At 46.1% G+C, this 15,546-nt stretch overlaps 1 protein-coding gene across 1 annotated transcript; it reads right to left on the bottom strand.

Annotated features, from left to right (window-relative positions):
- Window positions 1-7,249: 7,249 nt before the first annotated feature.
- On the bottom strand, window positions 7,250-11,277 carry LOC102702980 (WD repeat-containing protein 44-like). Its single transcript, XM_040528781.1, has 7 exons — window positions 9,574-11,277; window positions 9,367-9,457; window positions 9,107-9,264; window positions 8,781-9,012; window positions 8,421-8,671; window positions 7,802-7,867; window positions 7,250-7,294 (listed from the first exon to the last, which is right to left on the bottom strand). The coding sequence occupies exons 1-7, from the start codon at window positions 11,275-11,277 to the stop codon at window positions 7,250-7,252; spliced, it is 2,547 nt and encodes an 848-aa protein (XP_040384715.1).
- Window positions 11,278-15,546: the final 4,269 nt, after the last annotated feature.

The raw sequence follows: 15,546 nt of genomic DNA, 5'->3' as shown, positions 1-15,546 counted from the left end.
CATTCAGGTAGGTTGCATGAAACATCATGCAAGGGGATAAAGATTACATCCATTATATACTCTTCATTTTAGACTCGATCAAATATAGGTTGGAATTATAAAACACATGACCCTATTTTTAGCCAATAGGTTGTAATTAGGTAAGCGTTGAGTTCATGCATCAACCAGTTTCTAATTTCCCTCTTCTGACTTGAGAAGGATAACTTGGTAGATGCATGTAAGACATTTTTTTTAGCGTGAGTTTACATATGCAATATCTAGGTAAGGTTGGTATTCTGACACAGACATGGTGATCCGGCGATGTAAACAGGAGAGGATCCAGAAGAAAGTATTACTAGGGCTAAATCTCTCTTCTTTTAACTGTTATCAAGAACTGTAGCCACTCTTTCTACAAACATATAACAAATAATTTAATGGGGACTTAGGGGATCCCATGGTATTAGAACCGATCCTAGCGCCAGAGACCCTTTGGCCTCCATGGCAGATCCGCCATTGAATGTAAAGTCATATAACTTTGTGTCACTGATATACAGATCCACCTCTTTCTAGACCGACACATAAAGTCAACGGTATAAATGTCCATCCATTCCGCCCACGTGATGGCAGCTCTTAACTACCTTAAAACTGTAATCTTTTAACCTTTATCTCTTGCCGACCTCTTGGAGGAGTTGACATTGCACCGCGTCTGCTGTGACAAGTTAGTTTCCAACTCCTTCGCCTCTTGAGATTATTATTAAAGTTCTTGTCTTTTGGCTGTTACAAGCTAGCTAGCTTGTTAATTTGTGTTTATACGCCAGCTCTCCAATTATCCTGGACGCATGCACTGCAAGGTTAATTGTCTGCTCAGTCATGCTGGAGTAGTGGGGTTGATGCCTTGATGGTACAATCTACTGTATTTTTTTAATCTTTTTCTAATTTTTGTTTCAACCATCCATATTTTGAAGGAAGGCTCCCATTTTTAATATTTTTTTTACTAAGTTGGCCAAAACTATCGAGTGAGATCAAATAAGACCCTACTACAGATATTCCTTTTTTCCATATTATAAAATTTTCTGCTTTTACCTTGATTCATTTGTATGTTAATAAATCTAGATAAATATGCAAAACATATACAGTGATACATGGATATATCTAGTCAAACCCAAAAGATAACGGAGGGAGTATGATCATTTTACATATTGTTTCCGCATATTATTGATTTGATTATAGACGATAAATTTAATATTTTGACAAATAAACTTAATAAACAACTTAAAACAATGTTGTAGAAGAAATTTTTTTAATAAATAGATGCTTTATAGACAATCCCTCGTAATTAATGGACATTAAGAACTCTATTGATTAGTCTATCACCACAAACTGACAGGTGGCATAGATTGATTAGCCGTTGCATGGTTATCATTAACCTACGGATGATCAACCACGTACATCCTTGAACCTATTGTTCCCACTTGAACAAGTTGACTACCTCAATTTCTATATTGTGCTTTACAGGCTGCTAAATTGCTAATTATGCATTTTCTGTCCATTTGTTAGAATACATATGTTAATAATGTGGAACTGAAATCTGTTTTTTTTTAATTTGAGACTGAAATAATGATATGCCTAGCAGGCTAGCACTGTAACTCTTTTCTTTGATGATGTATGACTTTGTGAAATTGGTATAAAGAATAAAATCCCATGATCCATGATCTTAGGCCTGTATCCCAGGACATGGTCTAATTTTCCCGAATAAACAAGGCCTGACAACTTATTGGAATGCTCTATTATTTGCACAGAGCAGTGGGAAGAAACAAATGGCACGTTGAATTTCACAATGTAACTTAAACTTTTTGTTTGGAATTTTGTTGAGTTAACCGCATTAGATTTTTTTCAGTGATATAAGTTAATGTATTTTATAAAACCCATTTTTTATGATAAAATTATTTGAGAAAACCATTGATTAGTATTATGTCTTGTCGCGTATAACTATATTTTATGATCTCAAGGGTTTTATATAACCCCACCTTATTCAAATCCCAGGTAAATTTAGTATATTTGAAGCAATATTATTCAAACTGTGATGAACTAAACTAATCATAAGGAATCAATAGTTAAAGTTTTCATAGACACTTCAAAAACAAAAAATTTAAGTAAATACATGCTTAACATTTATAGGGTAGGGTTTTCTCAAACCTTAGAGCAATAAGAATCAAGGTTATCCAAAAGCCATAATATGTATAGTTCTCTATAGCTTTGATCATAATAAATGAGGTTTTATTAAACTTTCCTCTATAAATAAATCCAATCTATTTATCAATGTATTTGATCACTTTGAAGTCTCCGTAGCACTTGAAGTCTTTCTAGGCAAGGACAAGCTTTGTCTAAAAACATAAAACAGTATACTCCAACACAATACTTCTTCTCTGCTACAAAATCAGAAAAAAACTAAATAATTGATTAAAAATATAAAAAAACTAAACAATTGGTAAAAAAATAACCGGTTGAAATTGTTGAATTTCCATCCCAGTATATGAGCCCGTTCTACCGGCACATTACTATTATATGAATATGTTCCATGAAAGCTAGAGTAAGCCTAGGCTCAACCTAAAAAGAATTGGAGGAAATTAACTGGGAAAAAGCTAGGAAGTAATTGGAGCCTGAGCAAACTACTCCCTCAGTCCCATGATATTTGGGACCATGGTTTTGTTTGATGTTAAAATTGGCCTTACCAATTTTTACCAGGTAAGTTTTGGAATGTTCAATTTTTTTTAATGGTAAACTTGCGTTTGGATTGAAGCCAAAACATCCTAAAATACTATTGAGGTGGACAATTTTTTTAAGCACGCTAAAATTTGGCTTCAATCCAAATAGATACTTAGCACTATTCCAATTATCAAATTTGATAAGATCAATTTAGACCACAACCAAATAGCCCTTAAATAACAAGGCAAAAGTCCATCATTCTCCTTGTCAACCAAATAGGACCACTTCTGATTGGCTTAATTGTCATCTAGATTTTTGCGCTAATCTATGCCATAAAATAGGGTGGTTTAAATCCTATTACACATGTTACGACCAACCGAATACTCATTTGCCCTGAACGTGTGATCTACGGTTATTAAGCCGTAAACTAAACAAGGCGGAACAAATAAGTATGGATATATGGATATATGAAACTTTTATATCTATGTTATTAATAATTTAAAAGCATGAGAAATAAAATACGATAAAAAACCAAGAATTAACTCTAAAGTCAAGTTTTTTTGGAGGTGGGGGTGGGGTTGTGTCCTTGAGCAAACTAGTAATTTTTTGTGTACTAACGCTACGGTCATATTTGGTATACTAGTAATCGTGCACGTGCAATGCACGTTCCATAATATACTAGTAATCGATGGGGGCAGGCGGCGGTACCGGGGCCAGCCGGGAGAGCGGGCGCAGTGGCAGCTTGCGTCAGGCTACGATGGCGGCTTGCGCTGGGCGGCTTGCTGGCGTCCGGGAGAGCGTCGCGATTTTGGTAGAGGAGTCGGTGGCGATTTTGGTGGAGGAGTTAGGGGAGGAGTCAGAGGAGGAGTCAGGGGCGATTTTGGTGGAGTAGTCAGGGGGTGTGTCCTATATAGGATTGCAAGAGAGTTGTTTCAGATCGTCCTGGACCATTGGATACGTAAATCTAACTGTGAAAAATGAATCGAGTAAATTCTGTATACATTTGTTGGTGTGTCCAAAAAAAATTATAACTCCTTTTTATATTAGTATAGATAAAGGAAATAACAAAAATACAATACTTAATTTTCAGCCAAAGCATATAATGAGATTATTTTGAGACACAAACACAGTACCTAGATACGCTCCTTGGGTCTGAACAAAATATTGAAATGATCGTAGATGTATGCCTTCAGACTCTAAACCAACTCAAGTATAGTTACACTCAAAAACTCATGTGTCAAGGTGTATCCGATTAAGACAAAAATTCATGTCAAAGCGTATGCGATTAAAACACAATTTGTAAATAGTTTCATTTCTACTAATTAAAATAGTCAGCTTCCTGTAATAAGTATGTCTTTTGGCTTTAGCTTATTATCTCAATCCATAAAATAGAAAAGGGGAAAATCATTAACACACTTCATCTGTAATAAGCAGATGATGAGAGACTGATCCGAGAGAACTTAAATGCTACTACAACTCTACAAGTTACTGTATTTTGGGCTCTCGTTGCTTAAACATGTTCAGTTTGGCTGTCTTTTGCCAATCCGTGCACATACATAATCTTTGATGATCTCGTCTTGCAATTGGAGTATGTTACGTACTGGATGATGTAAACGGGTACCTGAAATTTTTGTTTGCTCTGATCATCTCATCGGTTCATGGATTATTGGAGCTATTTTATTTGTTTTTGTTGAAGTCATCCAACCAAGTAGCTGGCAACTGGCAAGCACGTCAGGCCCATGATAGTAACCAACAATCCTCTCCAAGTAGTCTCTGTCTCAAATTTTTTATACATGCATGCATTTGTTTTTTTTTTTCATTCTCTGCATGATTCTTATCTCATTTGATTTGTTCTATTCATTCCTTGCCCTCTCATAGTGTCATCCATGGACCATGGGCATTTATCTGTGGAAAATCAACAACACTACTTGTTTTCAGAGTTTTGAATGTTGAACCCCAAAACTTTAAAAAAAAAAGAATATTTATTGAACTCAGCTAACTACATCAAGATGGATCTAAAAAATTATGCAATATGTTGAAAGTAGTTTTGGTGACAACATATGCATATATGAATACTTGTTTCTTAGGGTGAAAAATGACCAAACATAAGTTCATAATTAATGAGAGCTCTTAAATATTCGATGTTCACAAGGATAAACTAGGTGCCTTACCGGTTGGGGCACTAACTGGTCGGCCATGCTCCACGCGGGCGTGTTCACCAAATCAAAAAAAAAATGCCGGATTATAACTTGAGATGATGGCAAGCGTGTTGCACTGTCAACTAAGCTTAATCTGAATCCATAATTCCATATCAATATCATATTCCTTTGTGCTTTTCTAGTCACTCGGTAACTCTGGGACAAAGATACCTATCTCCTGGTGTAATGTCAAGGCCGGCAAAGTTGCGTAACAATATGTACACCTCTTCATGATCGATCCAATGCCATGTTACAAACCCAGCTTCTCTGGCAAATGGTAACCACTACAATTTGTACACCAGATTTGTTTTATGATCCAAGAAAAGGATATGCTCTCCCTTTGTTTCTTTTTATCTCTCTCTCTCTCTCTTCAGAATAGCTGGGCCATATGTAGTTAGTTTAATGAACCTACCTGGTGGTTACCTCGAGGTAATTAAATAATTAAGTAGGCAAGCGATGATAGCCTGAAACTGGATATACCATTTTGAGTTCTTTCAGCAGTTGATGTGTATATTCAGGAAATTATAGAGTTCTTTCAGCAGTAAGCAGTTGTAGTGCCCACTGCAACTGTTGATTGATGGCTACAAAGTGCAAGTGTTAATCATCCCCTCAACTATTGTTCAACTACTCTGAGGCCATGTTCATCTTTTTTGGAGCCTTTTGTGTCTGATTTTGTTTTTCTGAAAGACCATGTTGCTTTATCAGTATGAACTAAAAGAGGACTGTTGGCCTTTGAATTTATATCATGCTTTATTAATGTACAACTGGATAAAAAATTATGAATCATGTATGCCATCAAGGTTAGGATTGTGGACATGAGAATGATCGTGGAGAAAGATGCTGTCTCACTGGCCACAGTATCCCTTTTTCTTTCAGAGTGAGACGTTTTCTGCCTAATCCTACCGAAATTCAGGAACCTGAACATTATAATATAGTCATTGAAAACCCGAGATATTGTTCTAGATCTACGTTGTTCTCCAACTTTCATTTCATAACTTGACAAGCATGACCATGGTTTACCTAGAACTCCATATAAATGAAACCAATCATCCAACTACTGAATTTTCCATCTATTTCTCTTTTTAGATATAAAAAATTAGTGGTCGATCATAATTATAACCATATATATAGTGATGTAGTCAGAGCCTGCACCAGATACAGAGATTACTCCGACTCTTCGATATGGTTAAATATATATTGTATGCTCCGAGAGAAACATCCAAGCATGAACTGAACTTTCAGTTTTGAATTGTGAAATAGAGAAACATTATAAAGGAAAACAGACGGCTTCAATTAAAAAGATGTGCATGCTCCATGCAGCTTAATAAAATTTCAGAAGATAAGAACAGTGTTATCATAAGGAATTATTCAACCTTTCCAATTTTGTTGGCACATAAACCAATTTGGTTGGCATGGTTGACCACTAATTGAAAACTCAACAGAGTATTTGATCTATATGCTTGAACTGACAAGTGGTGCTAATGTGGTCCTGAAGATGCTGGTTGACAAGAAGGCAGGAATTCGATTGCAGGTTCAGACTTCAGACTGACATCATAAGCAAATAGTCAAAAGGGATTACCATGATATGGGACAAGTTTAAATATATTTTTTGGGTTGACAACCATGCATCAAGTCATCAGCTTCTGAAGCATGCACTGCTCCTGACAGGATATGCTCCTAGTCAAATCCTAATTACCTTACTTAAGGGGTAGACTATTGTAACCATCTTCCCTATCTGAAAAAAAAAAATCACCAAGTCACCAACTGCTCCAGTTCAACCTTGTTTCTGTAACCATCATCTCCTCTCAACTCAGAAACACACGCCCACAAACTTTAGGCGTCCAATCACAGGTTTAAGCAAAATTTACGATTGGACTTCCTTGAGCTATTTCGAGCGAAGTTGTTTAAGGTCACTTGGGAGTTTTATCCTCAATAACTATAATGTCATGTTATTATTTTTTTATGATGTGGCAAGCAATCAATGAAGAGAAAGATGGGATGTGTTTCGTCTAGATAAAATCATACGTACGGTGTTCCAATGTATCTTGTCTCTTACATGTATTGCTTATAAAACATCAAAATGAAACAGTACATTGTATGTGCTATTTCAACCATGAATTACCTGTGTTATTGCTTACGTGGTATTTTTAATAATATAAAACTAAAACCTCTCACCATTAACAGCCTAATAGAAAGATGGAATTTTTGGTTTGAGAAACTGAACTATGGGCTGGTTTCTTGAAAAGAAGCCAACAAGATGTGCATTCTGAATGTTAAGCAGTCAGATCGATCATTGCTGATTCCTAAGCAACTTTCTTTTTCTTCTTTCTTCAGAAGGATGCCTGAAGTAGCTGAATCTCTGCCGTTTAGAGACCCTCTTTGAGCCCATTGAACAGCCCAAATTTGTTCAGCTGATGACAGAAAGCCACACTTGACAGCCCACAGTACCATTTAATAATGAGTTTTACTTCCGTCCATTCTTTTGTACCTCAAGATACCGGTACCTCGCGGTACTAAATCGTTTCTGATCGTTGGATCGGTGAGAAACGATTTGGTACTTAGCTAGATCCAAGGTGAGAAACGATTTGGTACCTTGAGGTACCGGTATCTCAAGGTATAAAAGGAAGGATGTGAGTAAAACTCTTTAATAATTCATGGCCCATTACTCAAATCCAGTTAGGCACAATTTTTTATGTGAAACTTCTTTAAAAAACATGAGCTTGTTCTTGCCTTTAAAGAAAAACACTGCTTTGTTCTTAAAAAGGAAAAAGTAAACAATGTATTGGACATATAAAAAAAACATAGTTAAAACCATTGCTCATACTCATTATGTCTTCTCAAATCAAATCCATTACATGTACATTACAACCTTGTCCTCTTTTCTTTAATTTAATTTACAACTTTGTCCTACATTCTACCTTGCCCTTCAGCTTGTACCAACCAACATGTACAATTTGCTCATCCATGAGAAAACCACACTTTTTCTACACTACCCCAAAAACCAAGATAATCAAATGCACATATCCCAGCAAATACCAAAATCTACAAGACTTTCTTTTGTTGCAAAAATCATCACATCAAATCAACCCCCCCCCCCCAAAAAAAAAAGAAGTTATGAGTTACAAAAAATCAAGAATGAATTCCTCAGTACCACTAAATATGATTTTTTTTAATTTTTGGCTGTGCAAAAAATGAATAGATTGGGAAATAAATCACTTTTTTCTAGTGGAAGAGATGGCCCTGGCCTCTGAACAACCTTAGGGGCAGGCCGAAGTTCTGGTACACCCTGATCTCGCCGCCGAGGCTCGCCGTCACCATCACCATCCCCCACGCGTTGCCGCCCTCCGCGCCGCCGTGCCACCGCGACGACGGCTCCCTGGGCACGCCCAGCTGCTTCTCGCCGGAGTAGGTCATCGGGCCGGACTTGGGCCGGAGCGGCAAGCTCCCCTGGTGGCGTGCGGGGCTCCGCGTCGCGTCGCCACCGACGACGGCGCCGCGCACGCTCGACGACGAGCGCTCGTCGTCGTCGCCGCCGACGCGCGGTGGTGGTGGTAGGCACGGTGACCGCGGCCACGGCACGGCGGCCGACACGTCCTTGCAGAAGAAGCACTCGTAGGCGCGGCTGGTGCGCCACGTCTTGGCCTTGACGGCGACGCTGCCCCCGGTGGCGCCGCCCGGCGCCGCGGCGCGCCGCCACACGTAGACGTTGGAGTCCTCGCTGGCGCAGACGACGTAGCGGCCGTCGGCGGAGTACGCCGCCGAGATCTGGCTGCTGGTGTTCTTGAACCCTGGCAGGAAGGGACACAGGTTGCCTTTGGGCTGTGAGGTTCGTGCAGCCGTGTGCAACGATGAGCTTTTGACACGGTGACGCGGCGCGGCGTGCCGCCATTGCCGTACCTTTGAACTTCTGCAGCACGGTGATGCCGTTGAACACCCTGATCTGCGAGTCCGCCGACGTCACAAGGATCTCCGACGGGTTCCCCGGCGCAAACTGGAATCCGGTGATCTTCTTCGCATGCGACTTGCGCTTCTTGGATATGCTCATGTCGATCTGCGCCTCCTGGTTGAGCTTGCAATCTGTTGCCTTGTAGAACCGGCAGCTCCCCTTGTGCGACCCAATAATGGCGGCCTTGCGACACATCCACGCATCAAGCAAGCATCAATGGCTGACGAGCTAATCGAGTTCGAGGTGGACATAGCTGCTAGGGTTAATTGGCGTGTACCTGGCCATCCGGGGTGTAGCAAGCGGCGGTGACCATGTCGTCGAGGTCGCTCCAGTCGACGACCTGCCGCTCCGCCACGCTCCAGATCCGCACCTTACTGTCCAGCGAGCCGCTGATGAAGTAGCCGTCGTCCACCGGGTTGAACTGGACGCAGGTCACTGCCACCACAGCACAGGGCGATCAGATCGATCAAGGTAGCCGCCATTGGCGGCGGCCGCGCGAGCGCGGCGTGCGCCGAACGGCGAGGCGCGAAAGCTCACCGTAGTCGTTGTGCGGGAACAGCTTCAGGCACGCCTTCGCTTCCGTGTCCCAGAGCCTCACCGTCTTGTCCATCGACGACGACAGCAGTTGCTGCAGCTCGAGATGAGAATCATGAGATCGACAATGGCGGACACGCTTAAGTAAATACGAGGGGTGGGTGGTAGCCATTGCGGTGCAAGAATGGGGTGCAGGGAGCTCGTGATTACCTGGGACTTGGACCAGGCGAGGTCGAGCACGTCGTCGAGGTGCCCTTCGAGGGAGCACGCCGGCTCGTCGGCGAGCGCGAACACGGTCTCCGGCACGACGATGTGCTCCGGTAGCACGTCCTTGCCGCTCTTCCAGCGCCGCACACGCGCCTTCCTGGACAGCTGCGCCGCCAGCCCCGGCACCAGTGACCCGCCGTCGCCTTGGGAAGGCAGCGGCGGGAGGCTCTGCGAGGCCGAGAGCTGCGGAGACATGACGGACGACGGGGCGTCGGCATCGGTGACGCGCCAGACGTGCACGACGCGGTCCTCGCCGCCGCTGGCGAGGAACATGCCATCGGGGCTAAACTTGATGCACCATATTGAGCCCTCGTGCGCGCGCACCTCCTGCCGGAGGCACAGCCCCGTCAGATCCTTCCCCGACTTGCCGTAGCTGTGCACCTTGGGCCGCTCTAAGGACGACGACGACGCCATGGAGGCGTTGGCGGACGCCGACTTGGACATGGTCACCGCGGACGCGGACTCTTGCGCGGCCGCCGTCCTGGCGCCCCCGCAGCCGCCGCCGTTGCCGTCCTTTTCCTTCTCGTGGATGAGGCCGGCTGCCGAGGCCACGAGCTTGATGTTCTTGAACCACCGGGGTTTCTTCTTCTCCGGCTTCGTTCCGCCGTTCGCCGCGCCCGCTGGCACCGGCTGGCTCTGGCTGCGGCGCATCAGCTGCTTCACGAGCGGCGTGTAGCCGATGAACCGCTCAAACTCGTCTAAGCTCAGCTTCACGCCGCTCTGGGGGTCGCTGAGTGCGCCCCACGAGCCGTCCGCCGGCTGGCCGCTCACCACGAACTCCTTGCCGTCGTCGAGGTTCTTGATGGTGATGCCGCGGCGGCTGTTCCCGGAGTCGCCGTTGTCTTCTCTGCCATCCTTGGAAGAAGCCGCCGATGGCATCGGGCAGCGAGCAGCCGCGCGGAGGGCCTTGTGCACCGGCGAGCCGTGGAGCGAGTGCGGCACCGAGCACACGCGGCGGAACGACTGCGTCTTCCTCGCCGCGCCGCCGCCGCGGACGGCGAGGCGGCTGTCCGACCGGCACCGCGTCAGGGCGCCGTTCCTCTGCCGTTTCACGGTATCCAGGGGCTTCTCCTCGTCCACCGGCGCGGCCGCCGAGGTGCTTGGCTGCGCGTCATCCGCGGCGGCCGCAGCCTGGGACGACGGGCGCCTCGACGTGCAGCGCGGGATGTTGGGTGGAATCGACCTCACCCTCGCGCCGCGGCCGCGGAGGAGGTCCCTGCTGCTGGCGGCGAGCCCCATCCCCTGGAGCAGCCGCCGACGGCGCTCCTGGATGGACATCGGCTCGGCCTCCATCCACATGCCGTAGTCGTACCGCGACACGTCCTCCTCCCCCTCCTCCCCCTCATCCAGCTCGCTCTGCTCCTCGCGGAGATGATCCCCGACGGCGCTGGCGAAGGAGACACGCACGTCGTCACCTTCCTCCTCCTCGTCGCCGCCATCGGGGAACTCGGTGTCCTCCTCGTCATCGACGACACGCTCCGCGTCGGAGAACGCCGCCCTGTCGTCGACACACGGGAAGAACGGCTCCGGCCGGTCGGTCCTCTCCCCGTCGTCTAATTCCGCGGCGCCGCCGCCGCCGCTTCTCTCCGCGGCATTGTTGTCGTGGCTCTCGATGACGACCTCGCCGTCGTCCTGGCGACGGCTCATGGTTCTTGGCGGTTCTTGCATGGCGGTGGCGCGAGATCGTCTGGCGCGGCAGCGAGTTCCGGGGACAGAGACGCTTGCTCTGCGGTTTGCTAAATTTAGCGATGTTTTGTAGGGTTGTCGTGTGTTTCTTCTTCCCGTGCCCCTCGAGATTCAATCAAACATGCATTGTTTCAAATCAAAAGGGGAGATTATAAAAAAAAACTATGAGTTGTGTTTGTCTCTCTCGATCAAATGGGGTTCAAAGATTCAAATGTGGTTCAGTTTCTGTGCATCCCATACGTAGATTAGTTATTCGAATTCAATGGAAATTCGATGCCTCTACTTGGAAGAAGCTGAACTTGTGTATAAGTTTCCTTTGAAAATTTTAAGTGATTCTGGTGTACTACTATACTTTGCTGTTCCCTTTCCTTCCATGGTGTATTATTGCTTATGATTTTTTTTATAGAAAAATTGTATCAAAGAACATGCAAGTGTTACGGTGTTACCCTATTAACACGCATTCAAATACATACTCTGAGTTACTGACGAACAGTAAATGCCCTAAGCTCCTAACCTCACAAAAAGAGCCAAAAAAATCTCTCGAGGCCGCTTTGTTTCGAATATAGTTTTGCTTTTTTTTTTTCAAATTTGCTGACATAGTGCCTCCCAACAGTTATTCCAATAGATAGATTTTGTTTATCATGTTTATAAGTTTACTTATAATATTTTTTATGTTCGATAATACAAGAGATTTTATTGGGATAATAAAATAAACATACACAATGTTTATATTACAAATCTAAATCAATTTTGTGATTACCTTTGATATTTAATTACCCAGTGTAGCATCGATAGATTTGCCTAGATTCACCACTGTATCGATATATATGTTTTGTATATGTATACAGATTTATTAGCACATATATAAATCTAAATCTAGTCAAGACCATAAAACCTTATAATACAGAACGGAGAGAATATGAAAATAAAATATAATCAAAACGAACCAAATTCACTTAAATTCTATGAGGAAAGTTGACATAGAATTGTTCCAATAGAATCAGATTTGTGGCAATCTAACAATTTGGATTAATTAAACTTGTATTACACTGCCACTTCGAGCACTTCCATCAATCCAGGAGACTAATGAATAAATCAAATTGAACATCCCGAGAACACAAAATAATAATTCATGCATGACCGATGTGATCACCTCTAAGCTAAACCCAGAAACCAAAAATTATCCGGTGGCCAATGGCCTGCACTTCAAAATCATCATATCATCGCTGCTATGGCATAGATAATTAACTAAGCTAATTAACTATGTAGAAAATATATAATGTACATAATTACACAAATGCAATGCTCTCTCGCTTTGGCTAGATGGGCACCTTCTTCTGCCTGAGCTTCAACACCTTCCTGTGACGGTTGGAGTGCTCGTCGCCGTTGAAGTTCGGGCTCGTCGATGGCCGGTACTCCGGCAGCAACCTGTCCATCTTGCTCCTGATGCCACACGCGTTGCAGAGCGTGCCGGGGCCCTCAGGCCCCATCCGCCACTGCGGCGTCTCCGACGTGCCGCAGTGGCTGCACCGCCGGTCTTTCCTCACCTGCCGGTTGCGCTGGCGCCCCACCACGCGCCGGTGGTAGCTGCCATTGCCACCGCATCCTTCTCCGCCGCCCCCGCCGCTGCCGCTGCCGACGCCGCCGCCGCCGCCGCCGCTGCTGCTGCTGCTGCCGCCGTCGCTGCTGAGAGCTGCTCCGGCATTGAGCTCTTTGATGCTTTTGCCGCCACCGCGCGCGGTTTTCGGCACAAGGTGGAGCGGGCAGGTCAGCAACCAATCTGGTGGCCTCCGGCCGGTGCGGCGCTTCCTGGGCCTGGTCAGGCCCAGAGCTTTGGGCAGGTTGGTGACCGGCGGTGACTCGTCGGATAGCAAGGATGAGTCCGAGGGGGTAGTGGACACGCCGCTCGACGGCGCGGCGAGCTCCCACCGGAAGGGTGTCCCTGGCGGCGCGCTGGGGGTTGCGGAACGAACGCCCGGCAATGGCAGTAGTCTGTTCTGGGAGACTGAGTCAGGCATGGTCATGCCGCTTTCGCCGCCGCCAACCGCGGGCCTCGCGTCAAAGCGTGCTTCCGGCAAGGGAGGCAGCGGGTTGTCCGGGACAGCGAAAGGCGTGGCCATGAGGCCGCTCCCGCTGGCGCCGGGGCCAACCGCACTACACGGAGTGAGCGCGCCGAAACCGGCGTACGGCAACGGCAAGGGCAACGGCAGCAGCTTGCTTTCGGGGAAAGCACCGAGCGTGCTCACGCCACCGGCGACGGGCGCGCTCAAGGCGCCGACTCCAGCACCGACACCAACGACGGGCTTGACATCCAGCGCCTCGTTTTCCACGTCCTCCGCCACCGAGCTCTTGTAGCCCGCGTCGTCCTCGCCGCGCCCGCCACCAGGCATGCTAACCACACCACCCCCGCCTGCGCCGCCACCGCGGCCGCCGCCGCTTCGGCCGCCACCGAGCGAGCTCTCCGCCCCCGCAACGCGCGCGTCCGCCGCAAACGGCAGGCGCTCCACCGCGCTCTTGCAGTCCTTCTCCTCCTCCTCCTCCTCGCCGTCACCGCCTCCGCCGCCGGGGCCGGGGCAGCGCACACGCGGCGGGGACGGCTCAAGCCCGAGCGAGTCGAAGAAGCTATACCCGAACGCGGACGTGTCGAGGTTGAGTACCTGGTCGAGCGGGTCGTTGGGGCAGCACAGCCCAGCGAAGGGGCACGAGTCCAGGGGGTCATCGTCGCCGGCGTCGACGCCGGCGAGGTCGAGGAGGGAGTAGGACGGGGAAATCGGCCTCCGCATACGCGCATGTAACCGGCGGCCGTCGCCGTCGCCGTCGCCGTCGTCGTCGGCGCCGCGGCCGCCGCAATCGGCTAGGTTTAGTGGTAGGGGGTACCTAGGGTTTCCTTCGAGGGTAAGTTCTAAAACGAAACGGATTGGGGGATTAACAAGTAGAGTCGCATCGAACGCTGACATGTGTCAACGACAATCCTGACCGTTGAATCGCGGACGAACGGTTCAGATCTCCCGCTATCAGGCCACGCGGTCTCCGGAATATTCGTCAGTCGCCAGGGGCAAAATCTGTAAAATGTAGAAACAACTCTGCGGAGGACGCGAGGTGGTAGTTCACAGGGATTTTTCAGAAGTTTAAATTTTTCAAGAGAAATTTAGCGCCTAGTGAATTTGTGACATGCTATGTTTGAAACTTCACTTTATTAACACATGATATCATTATGTTGTAAAGAGTAATCGTATATTGAACTGTCTATTATTACCTAAGTTTTAATGCAAATTCTGTTTAAACTGTGTTTTCACTTTGCACCAAATAATATCTCTGTCGTTGTTTTCTTTCCATCTCTATTGCTTGTATTTTTTTCTCTAAGATTGAGCTAGGGCCGACGAGATGTGGTTCTAGAGTGTGGTCTATTCTCGCTGTATTATTTCTTTCTCTTCCTAAACCCCACAGAAATATCGCTATAATGTGGGTAATGCGGTAGACTTTGACAACGCCATTTGCTCTTTATCTTGGTCACTCCTCTTCTCCCCAAAGTATAGTGGTTGTATTCGAGCGGGCTACCATATTGGATCTTGACAACAAGCACCGCGCTAGTAAAGGTGTATCTTGATTCATGAGCATAGGGGCATTGACATGGGTGGAGCTCATGGTTAAATGCATCACCAATGAAGATGAGAGGTCGACGTAAGCGGAGCTCAAACATGTCGGTGGAAGAACTCTAGCAAAGAGCATGCTTAGGAATTAGAATACACATGCCTACTAGAGCCTCCCTGCCTGCCTTTAGTTCTTTTTGCTTGGGTTGGCCATAGGTTAGTGCACAACAAAGTATAGCCGCATGAGATAATAGATAACACCAACACATACTCGATTAGTACATGCTCTATCCCATGCTCGCTCTCAACCAGCTAAAAGCCACACCACTCAAGTTTGTTTTATTGTCCTCCTCTAGTCATCAATGACATGAGAGTTAGATGTGGTGGCAAGTAAAAGATGACGGACATAGAGAAGTTGGTCCAATATGGTACAAATGGTTAGAAATATTGGTTAGAAGTGAAGATAGTGGATATTGTTTGAGTGCTACTATGCACATAAATGTCATCAACACAAGTCACAAGCATGTTTGGACTCGGATTGGGAATCCATGCGTAAAGTTTTCCCCTCCAATATGTGAAATTTCAATCTAGAATCTCACAAAAAATTGCACTTATGGTCTAAAACTTTCAATTAAAACTC

This window comes from Oryza brachyantha, chromosome 11, assembly GCF_000231095.2.
Source record: "Oryza brachyantha chromosome 11, ObraRS2, whole genome shotgun sequence".
NCBI classification, from domain to species: Eukaryota; Viridiplantae; Streptophyta; class Magnoliopsida; order Poales; family Poaceae; genus Oryza; species Oryza brachyantha.
Note: the sequence above shows the minus strand (reverse complement) of the source record. Positions and strands in the feature narration are given on the sequence as shown.

Coding starts and splice junctions, on each gene's coding strand:
- LOC102702980 (XM_040528781.1), bottom strand. CDS start 11,277: ATGAGCCGTCGCCAGGACGACGGCGAGGTCGTCATCGAGAGCCACGAC. Junction 8,672..8,780: donor CGTGCTGCAGAAGTTCAAAG/GTACGGCAATGG, acceptor CCTTCCTGCCAG/GGTTCAAGAACACCAGCAGC. Junction 7,868..8,420: donor GCCTACCACCACCACCGCGC/GTCGGCGGCGAC, acceptor GGGGTAGTGTAG/AAAAAGTGTGGTTTTCTCAT.